This window comes from Coloeus monedula (assembly GCF_965178545.1).
Source record: "Coloeus monedula genome assembly, chromosome: 6".
NCBI lineage: Eukaryota > Metazoa > Chordata > Aves > Passeriformes > Corvidae > Coloeus > Coloeus monedula.
In genome coordinates this window covers 510,240-535,222 of record NC_138786.1, presented here as the reverse complement: position 1 = coordinate 535,222, position 24,983 = coordinate 510,240, and the positions used below count along the sequence as shown (strand labels likewise).

General features: G+C 55.3%; 1 protein-coding gene and 1 long non-coding RNA gene across 4 annotated transcripts; one reads left to right on the top strand and one right to left on the bottom strand.

The window, feature by feature from the left end:
* Positions 1-41: 41 nt before the first annotated feature.
* IGHMBP2 (immunoglobulin mu DNA binding protein 2) lies at positions 42-23,242 on the top strand (the record flags this gene model as incomplete). Of its 3 annotated transcripts, XM_082283225.1 has the most annotated exons (15): positions 42-115; positions 711-880; positions 1,155-1,347; positions 1,856-1,953; positions 6,291-6,454; positions 7,179-7,379; positions 9,393-9,540; positions 11,256-11,430; positions 16,025-16,207; positions 16,635-16,753; positions 17,696-17,790; positions 18,084-18,207; positions 20,091-20,936; positions 21,315-21,487; positions 22,918-23,242. In XM_082283225.1, 15 exons carry the CDS (start codon positions 42-44, stop codon positions 23,113-23,115), a joined length of 2,961 nt encoding a protein of 986 aa, XP_082139351.1. In that variant the 3' UTR covers positions 23,116-23,242. The 3 variants fall into 3 exon arrangements, with proteins under 3 accessions (XP_082139351.1, XP_082139350.1, XP_082139352.1); XM_082283224.1 differs by lacking the exon at positions 22,918-23,242 and having other exon boundaries at positions 21,315-22,670; XM_082283226.1 differs by lacking the exons at positions 7,179-7,379; positions 22,918-23,242 and having other exon boundaries at positions 21,315-22,670.
* On the bottom strand, positions 1,480-6,260 carry LOC309573954. The gene is made up of 5 exons (XR_014226479.1): positions 6,124-6,260; positions 5,741-5,929; positions 4,015-4,140; positions 1,778-1,944; positions 1,480-1,616 (listed from the first exon to the last, which is right to left on the bottom strand). It is a non-coding gene; the product is annotated as an uncharacterized lncRNA (long non-coding RNA).
* Positions 23,243-24,983: the final 1,741 nt, after the last annotated feature.

Here is a 24,983-nt window from a genome sequence, read left to right as displayed (position 1 = left end):
CGGGGCTGCTGAGGGGAGGGGAAGGGAGGGGCGGCGAGGCCATGGCGGCCGAGGCGGCGGAGCGGCACCTGGGGCTGCTGCGGGACGAGCGGGAGGCCGAGCTGGCACAGAGCAGGTGCGGCACACACGGCACAGGCACCGACCGCCGGCGGGTTGCGGGGCGGCGACGGCCGGGGACACCTGCGGCTGGGGGGGCGCGGGACCGCTGTGGGGAGCGCAGAGGGACCCTCGGCTGGGACCCACTGTCTCCTGGAGAAACTCAGAGGGACCCTCCTCTGGGACTCCCTGTCATCTGTAGGAAACCCAGAGGGACCCTCCTAGCACCCTCTGGCACCCGTGGGGATCTCAGGGACCCTCCCCTTGGACCCACTGTGACCTATGGAAACCCTGAGAGAGCCTCCCCTGGAACGCCGTGTGACCTCCGGGAAACCCTCCTGTCCCCGGTGGGAATGCTGCTGGAATCCCACCGTTCTGAGCAGCTCACCCCAACAGGAAACCCACCCCACAGGGCTCTGATCCATGGGGAATCCTGCTGGACTCCCCCTTAGGACCAGGACACCCTCTTACATGCCCACGCTGGGGGTACAGACACTTACCCAGCCGTGAGGACGGAGGTGCCAGGAGCCAGGATGAGGCCATTCCACACTGTCCCCTGGAGCTGTGGCCCTCAGCCTTACCCCATGGTGTTCCCACCCGTGTTTGGTTCCCAGGGCATGGCAGGAGAGTGTCTCCCTGAAGGAATTGCAGCGGAGAGGGGTCTGCTTGCTCAAGCTCCAGGTCACCAGCCAGAGAACCGGCCTCTATGGACGTCTCCTCGTGACATTGCAGCCCAGGAATCGGGATTCAGACACCGAGCTGCCCTCCAACAGCTTTGGGCCTGGTCAGTGACATTCCTGTCTTTCCAAGGAAAGATTTCCCATCCCTGGAAGTGTCCAATTCCATTCCAGTCATGGAATGGTTTGGGTTGGAAAGGACCTTAAAGCCCATCCAGTGCCACCCCCTGCCATGGGCAGGGACACTTTCCACTACCCCAGGTTGCTCCAAGCCCTGTCCAACCTGGCCTTGGGCATTTCCAGGGATCCAGGGGCAGCCACAGCTTCTCTGGGCAGTGACACGTTTGCCCCACCTCACATTCTGCCATCAAACCTTTGCAGGGGACATCGTGGGGCTGTACGAGTCAGCCGGGCAGGGGGAGCCGCTGTGCACGGGCGTGGTGACACGTGTCACCCCCAAGGCAGTGACGGTGGCCCTGGAGGAGCCCCGGGATGGGGAGCTGGCCGTGGACCACGAGCACTCCTTCCGCCTGCTCAAGCTGGCCAACGATGTCACCTACAACAGGCTCAAAAGGTGAGGGCTCGCCCGGGCTGACTGCCCAGAGGGTTGAGGAGTGCCAAGGTTAGTCTGGAAAAGCTCTTCCCAGACCCTTCCCAGTTTGGATTTGTTGTTCTACAGCCTCACAACAGCCTCAGTTTACCCACCTGCTGGCTGGTCCTGCTCTTCCCGTCTCCTGGCTGTGCTTTGGCCCTGTTGCATTTCCTTTGGAACTCTCTGGGTTCTTTGTAGGGCCTTTTCCATCCTGGCAGCAGGAGTGAACAGCTCCTTGCGGGATAAACGTCCTGAAAAAGCACACGTGGCTGTACCAAGCAGGGACGGTGGGAAGTGGAAGCCTGGCCAGCACAGGGATGTGTGTGCAAGGGCTGGGGGATGCAGGAATTGCGTGGGATTAGTCCTGTGGGGTGGCATTGTGCAGCCTTGGAATAGTTCAGTCCGTACTCACAGCCTGTCCCTGGGCCCTTGGGAGTCTCCAGAGGAATTCCTGCTGTGCCTGTAACCTGGATATTCCCTTCTTTGGCAGAGCTTTGACTGCACTCAAGCAGTACCGTGATGGCCCAGCCTCCGACCTGATTGATGTCCTCTTCTTTGCCTCTGCTCCCAGGGCGTTCCCTGAAACAAGTAAGGAGCCTTTCTTATCAGGCTTTACGGGCATCCTTGGGAATTGCCCATGGGAACACAGATAGCTCCGATCCCAGTTTTTATCCACATGTGCAGCCACTTTGCTGCAGAAAAGACCCCAGTGCTGAATGTGAGTCACCAGTGGTGCTGCAGCTGGTAGCATTGTGTGCTTCTCTGGAAAAAAACGAAAGATGGAGTGACACAGCTTCACCTTTCGGAGAAGCCACGGGGAGAGCAAAGGCTCTGATCAGCAGCTGTGTCAGGTATCAGTAACTGCTAATGGATTTTATCCCTTGACAGAAGGGAAGGATCATCTGGGCTGCAAAAGTCAGGGAATGAGGCCTGAGGGTGGGCTGGGCTGAAGGGTGGGCTGTGTCTGAGCCATGTGCAGAGCTCAGGTCTCTGCTCTCCCCACTCGTGCTGTCCATCCCTGCCAGGGTTCTGCCCCTTTTCCTCCCCTCCACAGCTCCCTGCACTGTTTGTGTTCCTTGGATTCCGGGATTGGGCTGCCCACCATGGTTTGCCTCTCTGCCATCCCCTCCAGCCAGGCTTGACTTCTGATAGGATATACCAGGGACAAAAAATGGGTGTTAATGAGTCCTATCCCCATTTCTCTAAGCACTGATCCCAGTCTGAGTCAAACCTTTTAGCCTTTTGGCTGCCTGAGGACCTTGGTGCACTCAAGGTTTTAATATTAAATAAAATAATTAAATTTTAATCAACCGACTTCCCTCAACAGTGCTTTCACCCCTGGGGGAGCAGAACTGCCTCTAATGAAGGAAAACTCCTTTTCACCACATCACTCAGCTGTGCCAGGCTGCGCAGAGATGAACTTTCCATCTCCCCAGCACTGGGAATGTGGATGGACGGATTGAGCCACGTTAGGCAGACAGAGGAGGTGCAGTGTGAACACAAAGGCCTCGCAGTTACCTCCTCACTTCAGAGCTGCTTTCTCCCCAGCTAGGGAGATGTTGTACTAGCCAGGAATTAAGTGATAATAACTTGGAATAAGCCTGCCCTGAGCAGAAGGGCTCTGGCAGACAAACCTCCCCGCACTCAGGCAGCTTTTCCACGTCACAGCCTCTCCTTCCATGACCGAGCACCCATTAGCCTGGTTTCTTTGGGGATCTGTCTCGTCCCGTCCATTACCTGGTTTCACACAAACCCATCAGCAGCAGGCTCAGTCAATAAGTCCTGGACAGCTGATGAAATTGGCTGTCTAGACACACATCTGTGTCAACACCGTTCTGGGATGCGAGACGAGCTCGCTTCCGTCAGAGACCAAGGAGCCAAGGGGAGGAGAGAGGGCAAAATCCACTCCAGCAGGTGAAATGTGCAGCAGTAGAAGCCTAAATCTGATTTTTTATTTAAATGTGGGGGAAAAGATGAGAATCCTAATTTTTCAATCAGGGAATCTTGTAGGTGGGCCCTGATACCACTGTGCATTTCAGTAATTAATTACCAGACAGCAGCAGCCCAACCCAGCACATCAAAGCCCAAGTCCCTTCAAAGCACTTAAAAATGCAATGATAAATACCCTTGGCATAACACAAAAGCATGGGACAGGCTGTGGGAAGAATAACCTAAGAACAGTCAAAAGGAGAGGAAGGGATCACCAGCAGGTAGCTGGGATCTGCAGCAAAGATTGGGACTGGCACAAAGCACTTCCACACCTCTCCTTGCTGCCTCCAGGAAGGTGCCAAGTGGGAGAAGAATTTTTCCAGAAAGGGCAGACTCTGAACTGAGCAGGAATTTTGCCCTTACCAGACTCCCTGGGAAGCAGAATCCAGGTGCTCACCCATCAAAAATGCCCTGCTTGTCTCCCTTCCACTTTGACCTGCACCCATGGCCCTGCCGGAGCTTCCACACCTGAAATCTCCTCCAGACAATCCTCCCCTGCTCCCAGCATCCATGTGGGACCCCTGCACCCCCACATTTTGGGAATGGGGGGGAGCGGAGAGGCTTTGCTTGCCAGCAGAGGCCAGCATTGCTCTGCTTGCCGTGCTCCTCCCGGCCATCCAAGAGGATTGGATTCCCTTTGGAAGGCAGGCTCTGCCTTACCTGTGCCCGTCAGTGATAGCTGCCAGCTCTCTCCTGTGCTCCTGGGCTGGAGGAAGTAAGAGAGGCTCATTTTTCACCCCAGCACTGGCTCCAGAAGGCCTGGCTTGTGTCCAGTTCAGCCCATGGCTGTAAAAACATTTGAAAAGGGAAAGAAGCAATTTAAAATCCTGGCTAAAAGGCAGGAATGTCCCCAGTAAAAGCCAGCCTGGCAGCAGAGCACTGGGAAAGCACCAGGGATTTCCATGAAAAACTTCCTTGGCTTTTTGGCACAAGCCACTTGCAAAACACCTGAAATGCTCCTTGTCCCTCTGCCCTGTCATCACAGGGGCGTGGAGAGGCCCCTGAGGCTCTTGGGGAAGACTAAGCAGTCCAGACAGCTCAGCTGTGACATACTTTGTCTGGAAAACAGGGAAAGTTCTGATCCAGGCTGAAGTTCCCAGGTGGATTTTGTCCAGCAGCGTTGGCTGCAGTGAGGTTGTGCCGGGGAGGAGCTGCTGGGGAGGGTCTGGATTGCTCTTAGTGGGGAATATACCTTGGAAAGGGCTTCCAGCTCTGGAAAACCTGGGCTTTTCCTCCCAGAAAGGGCTGTTCCCATCCATTTTTGGTGCAAAGACCCCTTTCCTGGGCTTGGATAGCACCTGCCCACCCACTGCCTCACCAGAGCAGCTGGAACTGCGCAGAAAAGCATCTCAGTTCCTGGGAATGTTGGGGCACCAGCCTGGGCGGCCAAGGTGATTTGGTTTTCAACACTAAGAAACGGAGCTGTGCATCAGGGAACAATTACCCGGCCACCAGGGAGACACATTGCAGGGATTTCTTCAGATGAGGATACCTAGAGCCCAGCTGCTGCAGGGAGAAGAGTTTGGAGGAGCCACAGCATCCCATAGGAGGCTTTTCCCTCCTCCCCACCACTGTGGCCAGCCCAGGAGAGGCACATTCCCAGCCTTCCCACACAGCAGCTCGTGGCAGCGTGTGCTTAGGAGGGATGAGGGTGGGCACATGCCTGGAGAAGTTCCTGAGCTCATCCTTGAGCAAGGAAACATCAATGACTCCCACGGCCCGGCTGTTCCTCACTGTGGGAAAAGCCTCTCAGGTTTTAAGCTATTCCTGCTTTTTCTCCCCAGCCCATGGGATGCTTCCTGCTCTTCTCTTAGTCATTAACACACTCACCCAAAAATTACATCTAAACCAAGAGGCAGTGGCAGCAAAAAGCACCTTTAGCCCCATTTCTCTCTTCCCCATCACTTTCTCAATGAGTACATTTTGTTTAACCTCATTTGGTGGTGCTGCTTCAAAAGCCCCAGGCCGCACGTGAGTTCACCTGCCTAAAACCAGGAGAAACTTCCATGGCTTTAATCCAGCCCTTAATGCAAAGGGAGGGATGAAGCACATGATGCCCAGCAGGGAAGGATGCCCAGAGACGTGTCTTATATAAGCTTTTGTGGGAACGTTATTTTCAGGAAACCTCGGTGTAATGAGTCATCATCCCTGCTGTAATTAACTCCCATAATGAACAAGGAGATTAGGAGCAGCACTGGGGGGGATGAGAATCAATTTGGGCCTAAATGAGATAAATCTGGCAGGTTAAAAAGGAGCTTTTGAGAATTCGGTCTCTGCAGTGAAACCAATTCTCTTCTAATGCAATTTGCATATTCTTTCCTCTTTTTTCCTCCCTTCCTAAAGCAGGAACTAATTTTAGTTTTATCATTTAAGTTGCTCTTTGTACCTTTTCCTGCCTTCATTCCCAGTCTTGGCTGGCCACCACGGGGCTGCTCTGTTCTGCTCACAGACTGTGGGTTTTCCTGCTTGTTCGCTGGTGCTGCGTTGGGTTTGTTCACTGGCAGTGATTTGTTTGCCAGATCTGCTACTTCCTCCCCAATTTTCATTGTAGATTTCATCAGAGATGCTGGTTCTCCTGCAAAACAAACCCAGAGCTCCCTCCAGAGCCAGGAAAACCTACCTGTTTGATGCTGGAGCAGCTATATACCTCTAAAATTCTGGGAATTCTACCACTGACTGGCTGAAGGCCAGATATCAGGGCTGGGGAAGCAAGGATGCAGGATGCATGGATGCCTGTTTGTTTTGGAAACATGAAATGCTTAATTTTACCTTCTGGGGTCTTCCAGCCCCCTCAGTGCCTTCCCTCCCAGCGTTCTCCTCATTATCAGATAGATTTGGGCTGGCTGCAGAGAGCGCCGTGTATTCCTGGATTTGTGCTTCTCAGCCAGCTCCCAGCTGGGGCTGAGGTCCCAGTGACTGTCCTGCTGTCTCCCCAGAGCCTCTGGAGTTCTTCAATGCCTCCCTGGATGAGTCTCAGAGGGAAGCTGTGTCCTTCTCCCTGGCTCAGAGGGAGCTCGCCATCATCCACGGGCCTCCCGGCACAGGGAAAACCACGACGCTGGTGGAGGTCATCCTGCAGGCTGTGCAGCAGGGCCTGAAGGTGAGGCTCGGTGCCAGGGCTGTGGTGATAGGTGACCACCTCAGGTGGCCACCAGTGACCACCCTTCCTGGCGTGGGGACCTCAGAGCAGCTTTCCAATTAAGGGAGGGGCCTACAGGGAAGCTGGGCGGGGATTCTTCATCCGGAACTGGGGTGATACCACAAGGGGAAATGGCTTCAAGTGGGAAGAGGGGAAATTTAGGTTGGATATTGGGAAGAAATCCTTCCCTGTGAGGGTGGTGGGGCCCTGGCACAGGGTGCCCAGAAAAGCTGTGGCTGCCCCTGGATCCCTGGCAGTGTCCAAGGCCAGGCTGGACAGGGTTGGGAGCAGCCTGGGATAGTGGAAGGTGCAGGGGGCGGGACTGGATGGGCTTTAAGGTCCCACCCAAACCATTCCAGGTTTCTGTGGTTGTTTTGCACGCTCCTGGGCTTTCTGGTAGCTGGAGCAGCTCCCGTTGGATCTGTGCTGCTCCAGAGCCTGGCTTGGCTTGCAGGGTCCAGGGGCTTCCCCAGCAGCTCCAGCAAGGTCCTGACAGAGCTCGGGTTTGGTGTTCACTGGGGACCCTACACCCGTGCTGCAAAGCAGGGAGGGAGTTACCTGTGATGGTGGTTTATTCCCAACAGAAGCACGCTGGTCTCCCTCTCTCTGCTTCTTCCTGCTTGGATTCCTCTGCTCCAGCCTTTGGGTGCCCCAGAGGTGCCAAGGCCGTGTTTGTGCCCGGCAGGTGCTGTGCTGTGCCCCCTCCAACGTGGCCGTGGATAACCTGGTGGAGCGGCTGGCCGGCGGCAGGGCGCGGCTGCTGCGGCTGGGCCACCCCGCCCGCCTGCTCCAGCCCATCCAGCAGCACTCCCTGGACGCCGTCCTGGCCCGCGGGGACAACGCCCAGATCGTGGCCGACATCAGGAGGGACATCGACCAGGCCTGGGTGCGCGGCCCTGCAGCGCGTCCCGCGGGGGTGGGCACGTGTGGGGCCTGGAGTAATCCCGCTGCTCTGGCTGGGGGATAGAAGGTCGGATATTCGGGAGAAGTTCTTCCCTGTGAGGCAGGGGAGGCCCTGGAATGGGTATTTCAGAGAAGCTGGGGCTGCCCCTGGATCCCCCCTGGCAGTGTCCAAGGCCAGGTTGGATGGGGCTTGGAGCAACCTGGGCTAGTGGAAGGTGTCCCTGCCCATGGCAGGGGGTGGAATGAGATGATCCATAAGGTCCTTTCCAACCCAGACCATTCTGGGGTTCTCTGATCTTCATGTGCCGGAGGGCAGAACTCCTCCTGCCTGAATCCCTCATGGCAGTGGGAAAATCCCAGTCCCTGCTGCTGTGTGGGGAGCTGCTGCCCCTCACATCACCTGTCTGGCGGGCTCCATGCCCTCCTCTTCACCAGAGAAACATTCCCATCATTAAGTCACTTCCTAACGAGCTCTCTGCCTGTCCTGACACTCCCTCCCACCCTCAGCCACCTCAAGTAGGAAGCAGAGCAGATTTAAAAATGCATCCTTAATTTCTTCTTTCTCACCCTAATTTTCCTAACCTTATCTTGCAACATAGCTCCGCTACTTGGGGTGAGGATTTGATGCTAATTAGGTTCTTTTCCTTCCCTTTCTGGTGGCAGCACTGTCCAAAAGCCATTTTTTTAGTTCTTTACTTATTTTCTTTCTGTCTCACTGGTGATTAATTTTCCCTTTCATGTCCTTGGGAGGATTCTGTCACAGAAGCTGCCCTTGGCTGCAGAGAGCTCATCTATCTGAGGTCCTGACCCATCTTTTCCTCCTCCTGCCCGTTTCTCCCCTGCCACATGCCCTATTTGTCCCTGGAACAATTTCTCCCTTTGCAACTCCATGTTTTGCCTCTTCTCCCTGCTTCCCTTCACCCCAGCCCACAGAAGGAGCAGTAACAGAATAAAAACCTGTGCCCTCTGTGGGCATTTCCCACCCCTTTGTGCCTCCTTCCCTCACCTCAACTTCTGGATGCCCCTTGCCCCAGCAAGGTTTCAGCCCCACAGTACCTGAGCAAGAAATGCAGCACAGGTCCAGGGCCAGTCCAGCTCCAGGGATGCTGAGGAGGGTCAGGGAGCAGTCCAGGAGGATGAGGCAGGGAGTCCAGGGAAGAAACCGGGCTCACTCCATGAGCTGGCCTTAAATAGACTCCCAGACCAATGAGTGGATGGGGGAGCCCCCATGAGGCAGGTGGGGATGATTAGAGCTGAAATTCCTAATCACTAACTAGGAATGGGTGGCATCCAGACTGACCATATCCTCAGGGCCTGTGATCCCACTCCTGGAATTCCTGAGCCCATTTCAACCACACTTGACAGACACATGGAGGTTTCACAGTTTTAAATACCCATGAGTCCAACCAAAACAGGCGGCTGAGCTGATCCATGGTAGACCCTGGAAAATCCATCCATCCATCCATGGTATGACCATAGGAACCAGCAAGTCTTACTGTTTTGGCTGCATATAAGAGCTTCTGTCTGCAGCCTTTTCATCTTTCTCAAGTCATCAGCCTTACCTCCAGGGAAATAATCCCAGTTTCCATCTGGGATTGCTCAGTGAGCCACATCTGAGCTGTGGTCCCACGGCTGCTGTTCTGGAAGTGCTGATGCCCAGTGCTGGTGGGTTGGGGTGGTAGATGCATTTCATAATACCTGTTAAAAAAAGCCCTGGGCCTGTCTGGGTGCTGCCCTGGATCCTTTCCAGCAGCTCGGAGAGGCCAGTTTGAGATGGCAGAGCTGCTGCTGGGGCTTGGGGAGCCCTCCTGCTTCCAGAAGGGTTCTTCTTCCCCAGAATAAAATAGGAAATCCCAGTCTCTCCCTCAGCAGAGGAACAAGACCCCTCTTTCCAAGCATTCCTCTGTGCTCTGTGCCCAGATGCTTTGGCTGGTCGCAGATATGGCCAGAACTGAGTAGCAGGAGTTGGCTCTATCCCGATTTTTCTGTTTTCTAGGCAAAAACCAAAAAGGCCCAAGACAAGGGAGAGCGAAGCCATTTCCTGGGTGAGATTAAGACCCTGAAGAAGGAGCTGAAGGAGCGAGAAGAGGCTGCCATGGCTGCGGCCCTCAGCCAGGCCGGCATTGTCCTTGCCACCAACACAGGTGTGAGATCCTCCTGCTCGGTGTTTTCCCTCCCTTTGCCAGGTGAACCACGTGCCCTGCAGGGCAGCATCCTGCTGGGATAGCTGGGAGACTTGCTCCAAGCTCTTGGGAGCTCAGCAAAGTCTCCCAAACCCCTCCCCAGTGGGGTTCTCCCGGCTCCCACTCTGGCACAGGATGTTGTTGAGCTCAGAATATGGATCTGGAAGGGCCCCTGGTAGCTCTGAGTGGGAGCTGGGAGTGCAGTGAGTAAACAAGTGCTGCTGGAGGTGTGCAATCTGCTCCCGATTGCATAAGTCACGTGGGATTGCTTCCCTGCCTGGAGCCCTTCCAGGACTGATGGAATCCAGCACGTGTTTCCAGAGCCCGCTCCCACGGCTGCACGGGGCTGCTCCTGTACTCACCCAAATGGTGTGACACAGGGTTTTAGGGAGCAGTTCCAGGTGTCCATCGGGCGCCTGCAGCTGCGGGTGGGAAGGTTTGGCACATGTGGAAGGGCTTTTCTGCCTCAGGTTCTTGATCCTCCAGGGCCCACTTACAATCTTCAGATCTGGTTGCTCAAGGGTCGTTTGCTGAAAGGAAACATCAATAATTTTAGGTCACAAAAAAGCTAGTTACTGGAGTGAAGGTTAATGGAAAGATAAATCCTTCCGTGTCTTAGTCCCTGGGAATTGGCCTCTCTCTTCTTTTAACTTGCCTGAAAGACAGGGGGAGATTTCCTTCTCCCAGTTGAGCTGGTATTCTTGTTGATCAGCTGTGATTCTCCCTGGAACTGGAGCTTCCCAGCCAGCTGGGGGTCTGTGCAAGTGGCAAAAGTCAAGTTATACCTGTACAACTCACCAGAGCGGATTCATACAGGCTGGAAAACAGTTTTGGAAGGAAAACAGTGCCTTTGATGGCAAACTGGAACGTCTGAGGTGATGCAGAGCTGTAGAGGCAGCAGGATTTACAGTGGCAAAGCCAAATCCCTGCTCTCCGAGCTGCAATAGCACAGGAGCTTTGGAAAAAACATTTCTGTGAATAAAAATCCCCTGGTCTGGGAGGCTGGCTTCTCCACCCTGCTCTCCTCCCTGGCATCGTTTTTGGGAACAGCAGGGAGATTCGGACGCCCCTGGAATTCAGATTTCTGATCAAGGCGTGGATCAGTATCAGTAGGTCTGGGTTAGAGCAGGATTTTGTAAGGAGACAGATGTTACAGATGGACTTCTGATGTTAAAAATCAGCCCTCGTTCTTCCCCTCTTCCCAGTGCCACAGGGAGGAGCAGAGGCGCTGGGGTCTCAGCCCATCTCCCCCTCCCCGGGTGTCCCTCGGTTACCAGATGGGTGGATCCCCAGTCCCTCGCCCTCTGAGTGCTGCGGATGAGGAGTTCTGTTGGCACTGGGGGCAGCAGGAAGGTGGGTGTTCCTTGCTCCGCTCTGGGTGAAGCACTGGAGCATATTGTTTGGCATCTGGGCTTTGCTGCTGTTCCCAAAGACACTTGGAAGCTTCTGGGCCCAGATGCCAGGGAAAAAAGGACAAAGAGGAACTGGCAAAAACAATCCTGACTTACACATACCAGTGGATACGTGTTTGGCAGGGCTGGATTCCTAAATCTCTGCAAAGAAACATGATTTCACTTGCCTCAGTCACTATTACAGCTGGTGAGGTTTGTTTCCAGAGCAGGTTCCTCGCTCTTCCTCACTTCCCTGCTCAGTTGGGAACCTTTTCCTTCCACCAGGTGCTTCCTCAGATGGCCCCCTGAAGCTGCTGCCTGAAACCCACTTTGACCTGGTGGTGATTGATGAGTGTGCCCAGGCTCTGGAAGCCAGCTGCTGGATCCCTCTGCTGAAGGCTCCCAAGTGCATCCTGGCTGGGGATCACAAGCAGCTGCCCCCCACCATTATCTCCCACAGGTAAAAATCCTGGATCCTCCTGGCTTTTATGCATCTTCCGAATTCTCGCGATGGGAGACATTTCATGATGGAGTTCTGTGCTGCCTGCAGGCTCTGTGGAATGAATTCGGGCTCATCCTCAGGCTAATCCAAGTCTCTCCTTTAATTCTGCTTCTGTGGTTTCCACATTTATTTATTTACTGTATTAATATCTGAATTGGCCCAGTGAGATGCTGCATTATCACACACCTCAGGGGTTATAAAACCTCCTAATCCCTACAACGTGGATAATAAGAACAGTTAGTTTGTGAAAAAGAGCTGGGGATAGTGCAAATTGCCTGTGCTTCCAGGGGGATACTGCAAAGAGTTCTGAGGAATCTTGGAGTAATTTAAAACATAAATGTGCTCATGTTTATCTGGTTTAGGCAGTTCCAAATCTGGAATTACTGAACCACAGAAGCAGAGAAATGGGGCTGACTTCATAAACGTCCTCTCCTGCTTTCAGAGAATAATGAACAAGACACATATCTGCCATCTCACTTGAGTTTTGAACACAGGAAATGAAAAATCCAAGGCAGGCAGCAGCTCACGGCACATGGCTGAGAGATAGGGAGAGCAACGTTCAGGGGCTGCAGCATCCTCTCATTTTACCTCTCTCAGATGCCCAAAGGCTTGCTGATCGTGGCAGGTGATAAACACATGCTCAGCTGCCTGGAGGTGTCCGGGCTGGTGAGCTCCAAAAGCCTCTCCAGAGCCCTGCACCCTTGGCATCCTGCTGTTTATTCCCTGGGAATTTGCAGGCCAGCTCTCCATGCCTGGGTTTTCCAAGCAAGGCACATTTTGGAGTAGTATCTTGTTGGTAGCAAGAAGAAATTGGCCATTTGGTCCTTCTAATTTCAGGGTTGTCATTATCTTCTGTAAGTGGTGCATAAGGTTCCTCTTCTCCTCCAGAAAAACTGCATCCATACTGCTCCATAGTGCCCATCCAGCTGGATCCACCTCAGCAGCCTCAGGCTGTTTCTTACCCCAGACTGTCAGATTAAGGGCAAAACACAGTAAAAATCCCAGCTCTGTTACTCCGGAACAGGGCTGACACTCAGCTGATGTCACTTTTGGCTCCCTCTTTTGAGATAAGGCAGCTTTTCTTCACTCCAGAAACATTACAGCAGCTGCTTTTTTCTGCTCTGTCACGGTGGCTGCTGCCAGGAGCCTTGGCTGGAGCCAGCAGCAAAAAGCTCCTCACGTCCTGCAGAGCTCCTGGATCTCCTCCTGCTCCTGCTTGAGGAGTTGTGCTTTGCTCTCCGTCACCTAGACTTGGTGGCCTCGGCAGTGCTGGGGGAATGGTCAAACTCCATGCTGTCAAGGATCTTTCCCAGCCTGAACAATGTGATGCAAATAAATGGGACGCTGGAGAGCCCTGGTTTGGGCTTTCCACATTCCCTGCAGGCCCGGGAAGCAGGGCAGAGGCAGGTCCCTTCCACCTCCTTCCGTGGGTATTTCCAGAGCTCCCACAAAGGCCCCGAATCACCTGCCACCTCCTCTGTGGTTCAGAGGAAGCAAGGAGCTATTTCCAGGGATGATTCATGCGGAGGACTCCAACCCTTCCACCCACCTTCCCCTTCTCCATTGATGACAGCGGGCCTGGAGTGGGTGGGCTCCTATTTTTGGGGCCACAGGGAAGGGTCTGAAGTTAGCCAGGATGAATCCAGGCTGGCAGGAGGCTCGGCTGTTACTACAGCAGGGGAAGTCAGCCCTGCTCAGGCAGGAAGCCTCTGTCCAGCAGGAATGCTCTGGGACTCTATTTTTCTCCGTGGAATCAGCATTTACCTGTTACTGTCAGCAGTGATTCCATGAGGCCTAGGGAGTGTTCGACAGAGAGTCTGAAGGGTGCTCCTCTTCCCTGCTTTCTGACACATCTGGAGCTGTCCCAGGATGCAGAGGGCATCCCCACACACACCTTGCAGTCCATGCTGGCAGATTCCAGCCCCCTCTGATCCCCCTCAGCAGCTCCAGCCGAGGCTCACAGGCAGCAGCTTCCAACGTCCATCTTGGAGGTCCTCCTTCTCCTCCATTTTGTCCCTGTCCCAGTGGGCATCTCCATGCCAGGGCACTTCCTGCAGTCTGACAGGAACATTTGTTTGCCTTGTTGGAGCCCTCATTCCACCCTTTTCCCGACGAATTCATCTCCACATCAGGGCTCTGATGTATTAATTTGGTTTTACTCCCCTCAGATATCAGCAGATGTTTATCAAACCTCTTGCTCTCAACCCGTTTCCTAGACAAAACAGAGGGATATTTTGCCATCTCGTTTGCCAATGGTCATTCTGGATGTCTGCACCATCCCAAATCATCCCAAATCCATGTGCTGATTCTCCGTGCTCCATGTGCTGATTCCCACATCAGGTCTGAATGGAGTCACTTTCACTTTGCCATTGAAGTGCCAGGCCTTGGGTTTCTCTGGTAGCCTCCACAGCTGAAATGTCCTGGGTGCACATCCATGAATGAATTAGTATTAATTACTATTATTATTAAAAACTCCATTAATGTGGAGTTCCTGAGGCGGGAAAACTCAGCCTTCTCCAGGCTTTTCCAGCCAAATCCAGTGTGTACTGCAGGGATCAGTCACACCAGCAGCTCCTGTCTCAGGGATGAATAAGAAAAGATATGCCGTGACTGAGGACACAGCTCCAGCCTTCCATGGGAAACAATTCCCTGTTTTTCTCCTAGTGCTGATCATTGTGGACACGTACAGGGCAGGCTGGCCAAGCACAGCACTTCCTGCAGGCAAAACAAGGTGAAGGCAGGTTAGCAACAATTCCTGCCTGCTGTGGGCTGGCTTTGGGAATTCTACCTTCCCAGCTGTACTTTAAAGTAGATATTCCCAAGCATCCCCTGCATGGTTCTGTCTGTCCAACCTCTTATCCCAATTTTATTTCTCTAAAGCAATCGATAAGTAAAAAACCATCTGCTCAGGGCACTCAGGATTTTGTGGGCAGAGAAATTAACCACTGTAGGAATTAACTGAGTGGTAAAATAATAGAAAATTATTAACAGGTGAAATATTACCAGGCAGATTAATTCCTCATTATTAATTCAGCATATAACCAACCTGCTGCGGATCCCTGTGGTGGGAATGGTGCTGGAAGGGTAGGGAAGAGCATCATTCCTGAGGCTTGCTGTGAGGTTTAGTGGCTGTTTCAGGCATGTGCCTGCACCTGAGTACCAACAGCTCTCCCTGCTAAATTTCCTTCCTGTCCAGGAGATCCACGCTCCGTGGGCAGAGCGGAGCTGGGAGAGTCAATTCCTGATAACTGGAATGCATCCCCCAACCCCACATCCTGCTCTGCCCCCCCACCCCAGCCCACCTCTGGCAAACTGCTGCCTCCCACGTCCTGCAGCCCTGTCCATCCAGAGGTTTTTCCCCTTTTTTTCGCCTGTGTGCTGCATCCTATGAGTCAGCGATGAGGAGAGCTAATGAGGCCTGGCTTCTTGGAAAGATTTGTCCTTAATTGTCCCTTCTGCACGTTTAATGACTCGGCAGTGTCTTGTCACGTTTCCCAAGTGCCTGTGGTGAGCGTGGCAGGGCTGGCCGGTGCCGCCACGATCCGCTCGCTGTGGGGCCGCGTAGCGCTGGAACTTCCCGGCAGGCATCGGATGCGTGCCGTGCCCCGGAGCTCGATGGAAGGCGTTCTCCTGAGCTCTCCCCTGTCATCGTTCCATCACCTTCATGCTGCTCCATTGTGTCTGGCAGCTGCCAGCCCCCCTCAGTGTCAGCCTCCGTGAAAAATCTCCGCATGCTCGCAGCATCCAAGCGCAGCGACTTCCATCCTTCTTCCTCAGACGGTGCCTCCCAACAAACGCTCTGTGGGGCCGGGGAAAGCAAATAGGCTCCTGAAAGGCTGAGATCAGTAGGAATTTGATTGATTTGTGCCACAGATAGGGGGAAAGGGTGCTGCTGGATGTGATGGGGGTTTAATGGGTGAAAAAGCAACGAGTGTGGTGCATCCATGTGTTAGTCCAGGGTGAAGGCCCAGGGAAGGATGGAAATGCTGGAGCAGCAGGGGTCTTGCTGTGTTGACACTGAGCGTTCCAAACTTTGGGGTGGAGCTCTGATCCTAGTGCACCGGAGTAACACCGCTGCAGCCTTACACTGATGGATCATGGAATCCTGGAACCACTGGGGTTGGGAAAGACCTCCAAGACCACTGAGGCCCCCCCTGTGACCAATCCCCACCTTGTCAGAGCACTGAGTTCCACAATCAGTTGTTCCTTGAACACCTCCAGGGGTGGTGACTCCACAGGCCATACGGTTGGCATTGCTTGAATTCCGGTGGCAGGATCCGGGTGTCCAGGGTTCTCTGATCTCACAGAATGAAGAGGGTCTGACAGGCAGCACTGTTGGCACCCAGGTGGAGCAGGGGAGACAGTGTCACCCCAGGGGAGCCACACGAGGGTGCTGAGCAGGGCTGGAGTGCACGTGCTCCCGGAGCGTTCCCACGGGCACCCTCGGCACCGACGGACACCGCGCGTGTCGGGAAGGGCTGGCTGAGCCCATCCCGCCCTGGGCCGTCACTGGGGGACGGGCACTCCCGCCCTGAGGCGCTTCTCCGCGCAGGGCTGCGGCCGAGGGGCTGTCCCTGAGCCTGATGGAGCGGCTGGCGGGGCACTACGGGCAGCGGGCGGTGCGGATGCTGACGGTGCAGTACCGCATGCACCGGGACATCATGGAATGGGCGTCCTCGGAGCTCTACGGCGGCCGGCTCAGCGCACACCCCTCCGTGGCACAGCACCTGCTCAGGTGGGTCACTTGCTCTCTGCTGCTGCATCATCAGCTGAAATGTCCTTTGCATCCCGGTTTGTCCCTTCCCTGCGGAGTTTTCTGCTCCTCCTGTGGCCGGGGCGGTGTTTTTGTTTCAGCCATTGCTTCGTCGAGGAGACATTACCTGGGGGGGTTTGTCCTTTTTGCCCTGTAAGCAGAAGTGAGGCAGAGTTGCCTTCTGTGTCCTCCTTTGCTGTGATAATCATGGAATCCCAGGGTGGTTTGGGTTGGAAGGTTGGAAGCCCATCCAGTCGCGTGCCATGGGAAGGGACACCTTCCACTAGACCAGATTGCTCCATATCCCATCCAGCCTGGCTCTTCCGGGGACAGGGCAGCCACAGCTTGTCTGGATATTGCTGTAACATCAGCGATGGTAACTGGCCCTTTCCCAAATACCTTTGTGCAGGGACCTGCCGGGCGTGTCCTCCACGGAAGAGACCAGCATTCCCTTGCTGCTCATAGACACCGCTGGCTGTGGCCTGTTCGAGCTGGAAGTGGAGGATGAACAGTCCAAGGGCAATCCAGGTACCATTGGCCAGAATGGATGGACTGAGGTGCTCAGCCCACCATGGGCTTGGCCACATCCCAGAGATGTCCCCCTGGGGAAGGTGGGCTCCCAGAGAGCCTTGCTTAGCTGAGAGATTATTCCCTCCATAAATCCTCAAGCTCCAGGGACTCCGAGCTGTGTTGGAGCTCTGGTGACAGTGTCCAGCTTGTGGATGGCCACTCTGGCTGCCATGTCCCCTTGCAGGGACATTTCTCCATGCTGAGGGCTGGGGCAGGGTGGAGAATGCCTGTGGCAGGTGCTTTGCACCAGGGAAGGGCAAACAGCAGCAGGCAGAGCACAGGCCTGTTTTGGGAAGGCTGTGGATAGGGCTCAGAATTACCTCCCAGTCCTCTGCTCCTTCCATGAAATCCTGTCTGGCTCTTCTCCATGGATTTTCCTAGAACGCCGAGTTCCTGCTGGTTTTCACCTGAAAAATTAGGTTTCATTACGGAGCTTGGATGCAAAGTCAGGCTGGAAAATGCAAGGGCAGTTTTTACCAGTTTAAATATCTTTCACCTTCTGTTTGACCCCCACCATCATTCAAGTGCCCCATTTTTCCCAGGGCCCTGCTGAACACAACAGGCTCTTGTTCCCTCACAGAGAGCCAAAAAGCCTGCTCTGAGAGAACTCAGGGATTTGGAGCAGGGGATTAGAAGCACATCTCCCCAGATTTGGGAGGCAGCCTTTTGGCACAGCTCACTGCAGAGTCTTGATGTTTATCACTGTGTTTTGCTGCAAAGCAGAAGCCCAGCCAATAAACCATGAAAGAATTCGTATAGGATTTAATTTTTCCCCTTAGATCCCTCTGAACCAGGCACCATCTTGGATAACCAGTTTGTGGCAGCCTTTCCTGCTGTTTTGGGGGAGATGGGCACATTCCTCCGGCCCCTATTCCCTGTCACACTCTGTTCCTGTCCCAGGGGAGGTCCAGCTGGTGGGGTTGCACGTCCAGGCCTTGGTGGACGCCGGTGTGAAGGCCAAGGACATCGCTGTGGTGGCTCCCTACAACCTCCAGGTGAACTGTCCCTCTCCTGGCATCCCCCCTCTCCCTGCACATGGAGTACCACAAGATCCCAGAGACCTGCAGAGCCAAATTTAACCCGCATTTGGCACCAAATCCTGCACCTTTGGGCAGCTGGAGGCCGTGGAGGGAAGAGCTGTTAGTCAGGTGTTCCCCTCCCAGCCTCAGGAGATGCCAGTGCTCATCCTTGTGGGTTTGGGAGGGAGGGATTTTCCCCCAGATGGTGCCATTTTAATCCTTTTCACCCATGTATTTCCTTTAAAAGCTACCCTTGGCCTGTTTCTCAGGTGGACATGCTCCGACAGCACCTTGGCCACAGCCACCCCGAGCTAGAAATTAAATCAGTGGATGGTTTCCAGGGAAGGGAGAAGGAGGCAGTGATCCTGTCCTTTGTCAGATCCAACAGGAAAGGTAAGAGCTCGCTGCTGGAGCGCTGCCCCTCGGGGAGTGGGATGGAAGTCGTGTAGCCAAGTGCTGTGGTTTAATTGCGGGGCTCTAACACTTGGCTCTGCGTGGATTTACTGGCAAACCCTCCCTTTTCAGCCGTTTTTGTTTAATTAATGAATCTCTGTGCTGTCAGGGCTGCAGAGGAGGCTCCTGTGGTACAGCAGGTCCAGGAGTGCTCAGTTTGAAGGTTTCCTGGCCCTTGAGGCCTCAGAAACAATTTAAACCAGAGCCCTAAGAACGTCACATCCCATTAGCTCCACATTTAGGGGAGTTGGGGGGTAATTTCTTGGGGTTTGAGCCCATTTTGGGTCAGTTCGCTGCAGAAAGTGAGCAGGAACTGCCATCCCAAGCCATGCACAGAAAATGCTGCTTTTGGGAGCAAAATCTAGAGCAGAAAATCGAGTTCTTTGCTATCAGCAGCTGCAGTGAAAGTTAATAGCTGGAAAAAAGCTGCTGCCCTGGGGGCACGAGCCTCCTGTGGGGGAGCTGAAGGATTTTGTGGAGCCAGCTGAACAGGATCGCTCTGTGATCACCTCTGTTCCATGCTGGGATCAATTCCCTTTCCAAATCCACAGCCCTGCTGCCCCACATGTGCTGCTGGAGGTGAAATGCCGAGGGCTGGAAGGGGAAAAAAGGGGGGAAAATGTGCTTGGAAGGAGGAGGTGCCTCTTTTTCCAAGCCTAGAGGAGGAAAAGCAGCCTTGTGGGGAGAATGGAGGTGGGGACAGCACTAAGAATAGTCTTGATCCAGGAGTGACTCACCCCTGTGCTGGTGGGAGCTGGTGGCCCCAGGAGGGTGAGTGTCCCACAGCCCCTTCTCCTGCACAGGGAGAGGCCAAAGCTCAGGTGTGAGGCAGGAACTGCTTTCCTGGGGGCACGGGGAGGCTTCTCCTTGACCTGTCCCTCTGCAGCCATTCCTGATGCAGCAGGAAACCTTCTTTTAAGAGGAAATCCTTCCATGAAGGTGCTGAGGCCCTGGCACAGGTTGCCCAGAGAAGCTGTGGCTGCCCCATCCCTGGCAGTGTCCAAGGCCAGGCTGGACAGGGCTGGAAGCAACCTGGGATAATGGAAGGTATCCCTGGCCGGGGGTGGCACTGGATGGGCCTTAAGGTCCTTCCCAACCCAAACCATTCCAGGGTTCAGAGGAGTTGGACTTGCCCCTGCAGCTGGGTTAAACCTCATCGGAGAAGCTGGGAACTGTTCTCCGAGCAGGGAGAGGGGCTCCCCCTCAGCCCGTCCCCCAAAGGCAGCACAGATGAGGCTGCTGAGGCAGAGCCAGGCTGGGCACTGCTCTGGCAGAGATTGCATTAATCTCTTCCTGACTGCCCTGCTCGCTGTTGCCTGGAGCTCGGCACCACCCACGCTCCGCTCTCGCTGCCTGATCCTGCCTGAGTCATCCCGGCGCTGCCGGCTCCCGCTGCTGTCTGTGAGCGGAGCAGAACCTCCCCGACTTCCCAAATGGCTGTTCCCACAGACCCTCTGAGAGTTTGGGAGCTCTGTAGGACAGGGGGGAGTTCTTTACCTGCAGTCCCTCCTCTGTCACAAGGTGAGCCTTTTCCACGCTGCTCCATCTTGTGTTTGCTCCCAGCTCCAAGCTGAGCTTGTGTCGTGGGCCAGGCAGGGAGATAGTTCCCCTTTCCATGTGCCTTCCATCCTCTTCCCAACCCCAGGAGCTCAGTGTGGGGCCTGTGGAACACAGGTAGGAAGAGGAGCAGGTGTGAGCAGGGACCGGAGCCCGTAAACGCCAACTCCCACCCTCCAGCAAAGAAATCCTTGGGTCACTTGGACCAAACCCCTACTTGGAGGCAGCCCTGCCCCCTCTGGCATCCCTTCCCTCCTGTCTCCCAGGTGAGGTGGGCTTCCTGGCCGAGGAGCGGCGCATCAACGTGGCGGTGACGCGGGCGCGGCGCCAGGTGGCCGTGGTGTGTGACAGCCACACCGTGGGCAGCCGCCCCTTCCTGCGGCGCCTCCTGGACCACCTGGCCCAGCACGGCCTCGTGCGCTCCGCCTTCGAGTACCTGGATGACCTCGTGCCCCAAAATTACCCCGGGGAGGGCCGGGCCCAGCGCCAGCAGGGCCCCAAACCGCCGGGCCCCAAAGCGCGGCCGGCTCCGGCTGGGAAGCTCAAGGCGGCGGCAGCCGGAGCAGGGAGCCAGAAACCAGGAGCACGGAGCTCGCCAAGCACCTCTGGGCCTGGGAGAGAGGGCTCGGGGACCAAGGAGGGTGGGGACAGGTTCAGGGCCATGCTGGTGGCCTTCCTGGCGAGCAGCGAGGCGCAGCTGGATTTCCCAGCGTCCCTGAATTCCCACGAGCGGATGCTGGTTCACGTGCTGGCGGAGGAGTACGGGCTGCAGCACCTGAGCTCCGGGGAGGGCCGGGACAGGTACATCAGTGTCCGCAAGAGACTCCCCGAGCAGCCCCCGCTGCCCTCCGAGCCCCCGCTGCCCTCCGAGACCCTGCTGCCCTCCGAGCCCCCGCTGCCCTCCGAGCCGCTTCCTGAGCCCCAGCATCCCGGCGGGAACACCCCTGACCCCGCGGAGCCGGGGAAAAGCAGCGAGGGCTCAGGGAAAGTGGACCTGAAATCCCTGCACCTGGAGAGAGTCCAGAGGGAGAAAGCCAGGCGGGAGGAGGCGGCGAGGAAGGTGCAGGAGCCCGGCCGTGGCAGCAGGAAAAAGGACAAGAGCGAAGCCAAAGGTGGGTCAAGCTTTTCCTAACCAGCACAAGTAATGCTCTTCCTTGAATGGATCTTAAATCCCGGTGGGGTTGCTCCAGACCTTGGGATTTGTGCATGGAGGGTGTAGCTCCTGGAAAGCTGCAGGGAGGTGGGAACTGGCTGCAGCACCCAGGGAGAGGGGTTTGGATACCTGGAGGCACGTTCCTTAAGTCAAAGGAAAAACACTGGGGACCCTTTCCCAGGGGAGAGGCTCAGGAGTTTCGTGGGAGGCTCCCAAGAGGAGCTGAGGGAAGTACCTGGCCTACACTGAAGGATGTAAAGGCAGAGGCTGCCCTGTGGCTGCAGGAGGGTGGGTTTGATCCCAGGCCCCAGTCCAGGTGTGTGCTCCCCTCTCCCAGGAAAGCCGGTGATCGGGAGCACGGCCGGGGAGGATTTCGACACTCTGATCTCGGCTGCCATCGAAGCTGACAGGACCTGCGGCTTCCCCCGCTGCAAGGCCTCTGTCACCACCCTGGGCCAGCTCTGCCACCACTGCCAGCGGCTCTTCTGCCTCAGCCACCACATCCCCGAGGTAAGGAGGGGCAGGAGGAGCTTTGCCTGGCAATTCTCCCTGTGGAGCTCCCCGGGCAGGGTTTCCTTGCAGGGAGTTTGGGCAGAGCCCCCCTCCCTGTCAGAGCCTGCACCGACCTCAGGTACACAGGGCTGGCAGGTGCTGACACCTGGGCTCTGCTCACCTCCTCCTGAGGGCTTTTCTGTTTCCCTCACATTTTGTGCCCTTTACCATTTTCTGGCACTTGTCATCTGAGGCCGTGTGGATAAAGTGAGGCAGGGAGCAGAAATGGAGAAGCACAAGTTTCAGGCTCGAGCAAGCCTGGACTCAATTCCCAGCTCTTTGCACATTCCCTCTGCATTCTGAGGATGATTCCCAGCCCTCTGCAGATCCTCTCTGCATCCTGGGGACAGGTCAGGCACGGAGCAGTGCTGCCTGGCCAGCAATTCAGAATTGCCTGTGTCCCTGTTGCTCACCCCACAGCTTCCATGCCCTGTGGAGCCTCCTGGAGCTCAGCAGCCCTATAAATCCTTGGCACAGCTTTTCCCCCTGTCAAGAGCTATCTGTTTCCATGGCAAGGATTAGTTGTATTTATGGTCACTCACCATCCAGGAGGATGTGGATTTATTCCCTGCAGAATGGCCTCTCCCTGCTGAATTGTAACGAGGCTCCAACAGCTGTAGGGATTCAAATCCATGTCAGCCCCAGGAAGGGCTGTCACGGCTCTGAGGGAACAGGCTGGGACCCCCCTCCAGGGAAACATAAATGACTCTGGGATGGGCCAGGAAAAGGGGTCAGGTTTTAGGATCTCAGCTGTGGGAGATAATTCCAGTGTTGGAGTTGGCTCATTAAAGCAGATCCATGGCTAAAAAAGGTCTCCCATTCCCCAAAAGACCTTTCCCAGTTCACTGGAAAGGGGGTGGGAGGAGCCACTTGAGCATCCCAAAGGATGATTTACCTGCTGTGCAGAGCCCAGGACCTGGATCTTTGTATTTCATTCTCTGCGAGAGGAGCTAGAAATGATGGCTTAATAAAAGATAGAATCATAAATATTAATTATTAATTTTAAACAGTAAGTGTATGAATAAATATATAAAAATATAGAATCTAAATATAAAATGAAACTTATAGAACCTAAATATAAAATGAAACTAAGTGCAAGTAAAATTAAATAGTTAACAACGATAAATAAAAATAAATCATCATAAACCAATAAATTTAAATTATAAAAATAAGCAAGTGTATAAAGCAATATAGCAACACAGTAATATAATAATAGATAATGATGATAGTGATAATAATGATAATAATAGTAATAATGGTTGTAAGTGATGGGAGCTGATTTCAGGGGGATGCAAAGCAGGCAGAAAGGGGGTTGCAGGCTCAGGCAGTGCAAGCCCCTGGTTGCCCCACGGGCGGTCCCTGGCCCGCTGTCCGTTCTCTCCCGCCAGGCCCACGGCTGTGGGGAGCAGGCCAAGGCCCACGCGCAGCAGCGCATCAGCCGGGAAGGGATCCTGTATCCCGGCAGCGGCTCCAAGGACAAATCCCTGCATCCCGCCAAGCGAGCCCAACTCCAGCGGCGCCTGGACAAGAAGCTCAGCGAGCTGACGAGCCAGAGGAAGGGCAAGAAGAAAGACAAGGAGAAATGAGGAACCCAAATGCTGCTTTTTTAACCTCAAAGCCACAGCTCAGCCCCCCGAGGGTGAAGCTGCTGTTCTGGGCCTGGGTGGAATGGGGGGCTCCATTCTGGGGGGGAAACCTGGAGCTGGGAGCCTTCCCAAGCCGCAGGGCTGAGGCAGGGGAGGGAGGGCTGCTGTGTTGTCCCGGTTATCCGTACGGACACGGTGATGGATGCGCTCAGGGGCCGGGGCACACGGGGGAAACGGGCATTAAACACCCAAAGCTGTCGGTGTCACTGTCACATCGGCCCCTGCAGCACAAAAGGTGGATCTCCGGGAGCAGGAGCGTGGGAGGCCCCGAAAAGCCCGGCTGACCCTGTGCTCCAGGGAGGATGGCTGAGGGAATGGCTGTATCCCAGCCCGGCAATCCTCCGGCACCGCTCGGAGCTGGAGGGACCCGGCCTGTCCACACCACAGCCATCCCCTCCCCACCTGGGCCAGGGGCTCAGGAGGGGCTCAGCCCTGCTCCGCCTGTGCCTGGGGATGGGAACAGGGATGGGAATCGGGAGGCCTCGAGCCCAAACGGAGCCGCTCCAGCCCAGGGAACCACTTCCCTGGGAGAGCCAGCCTTCCCTGTGGCACTGGGAGGTCTCTCCCTCCTCACTGCCGCCTGTCCCTTCCCTGACGCTTCCCAGACCTGTCCTGCCCTTCCTGCAGAGCTCCTTGGAGGCTGATTCCCACTGGGAAAGCCCACAGTGACAGCAGGTACAGCCACGTGAGCTCTGTGCAGCCCTCCCAGGTGGGAGGGAGCCTTGTGTCCCTCCTGGACCTTTTCCTAACCCCTCATGCAGGGTCCATCCATCTCCCCACCAAAACAGCTGCAGCAGCATTTTTTGAGCCCAGGATGAAGGAGAAGGTGCAGACAGGTGCAAATAGGAATGGCTGGAGAGGAGCACTATAAAAATGCCTGACCCACACATTCCCCATCATTTTGGGGCTGAACATCACAGATTCCAGCACCTGTGGGAGTCACTCACCTCATCCCAAGCAAAGCTCAGCAGTTGGCAGGAGCTGCCAGACAGCCAGGGATTTCTGTGTTCAATTTTTCCCAAGTACTTGGCTGGGATAGCTAATAAGCAAATTTTCCCCCAGACCTTGTGGCCTGTGGGTACTGGCTGTGAACAACTTCCCACAAAAACTTCCTCATCCTTCAGAAAACCTCATCCTTCAACCCCGCCCCCCCATCCTTGGCTCGTGCCTCAGTGCCCAGGGCAAGGCCATGTGTCGCCCATGGAGGGATGGCACCGGCTCCCCTGGCAGCAGATGGGACAGGGGGGCTCCTGGAAGGAAAGGTGGGGAGGAGGAAGCGTGGGAGAAGGGAATCTGGGCATCAGTGAGTGGAGACGGGCAGGGGGAGGAGCTGGAGCAGAGGTGGGTGATGGAACAGGGACATGACAGCCGTGTCCCAAAGGGAGGGTCAGGCAGGACAGATGGGAAGGGCAAAGTGCCACCAGCTCAGGGAAGAACTCACCTCAGAGTTACTTTTAATCAGGGAAAAACACATAAACGGCTCATTCACACCTTTTTCCCTGCTCAGATCATCCAAGCAGCCACATCCCAGCCCATGCTCATCCTGTGGTGCCGATTTCCTGGCACAGGGCCCCGGACACCCCCAGATTTCCCAGCCTGGCTTCCCACCAGCATCCTGCAGGCAGGGAAAAGCCAAGGCTCCAGGCAAGGAGGGATGTGGCCCCAGGGCATCCTCTGCTCTCCAGCCTGTGCCATGAGGGGCTCCATCACCCTGCACAAAACAGTGGGAATCAGCTCCCCAAAAATCCCAAACCTGGCTTGAGCCAGAGCCCACCAGCAGACAGGATCCACACAGGCTTTTCCTCTCC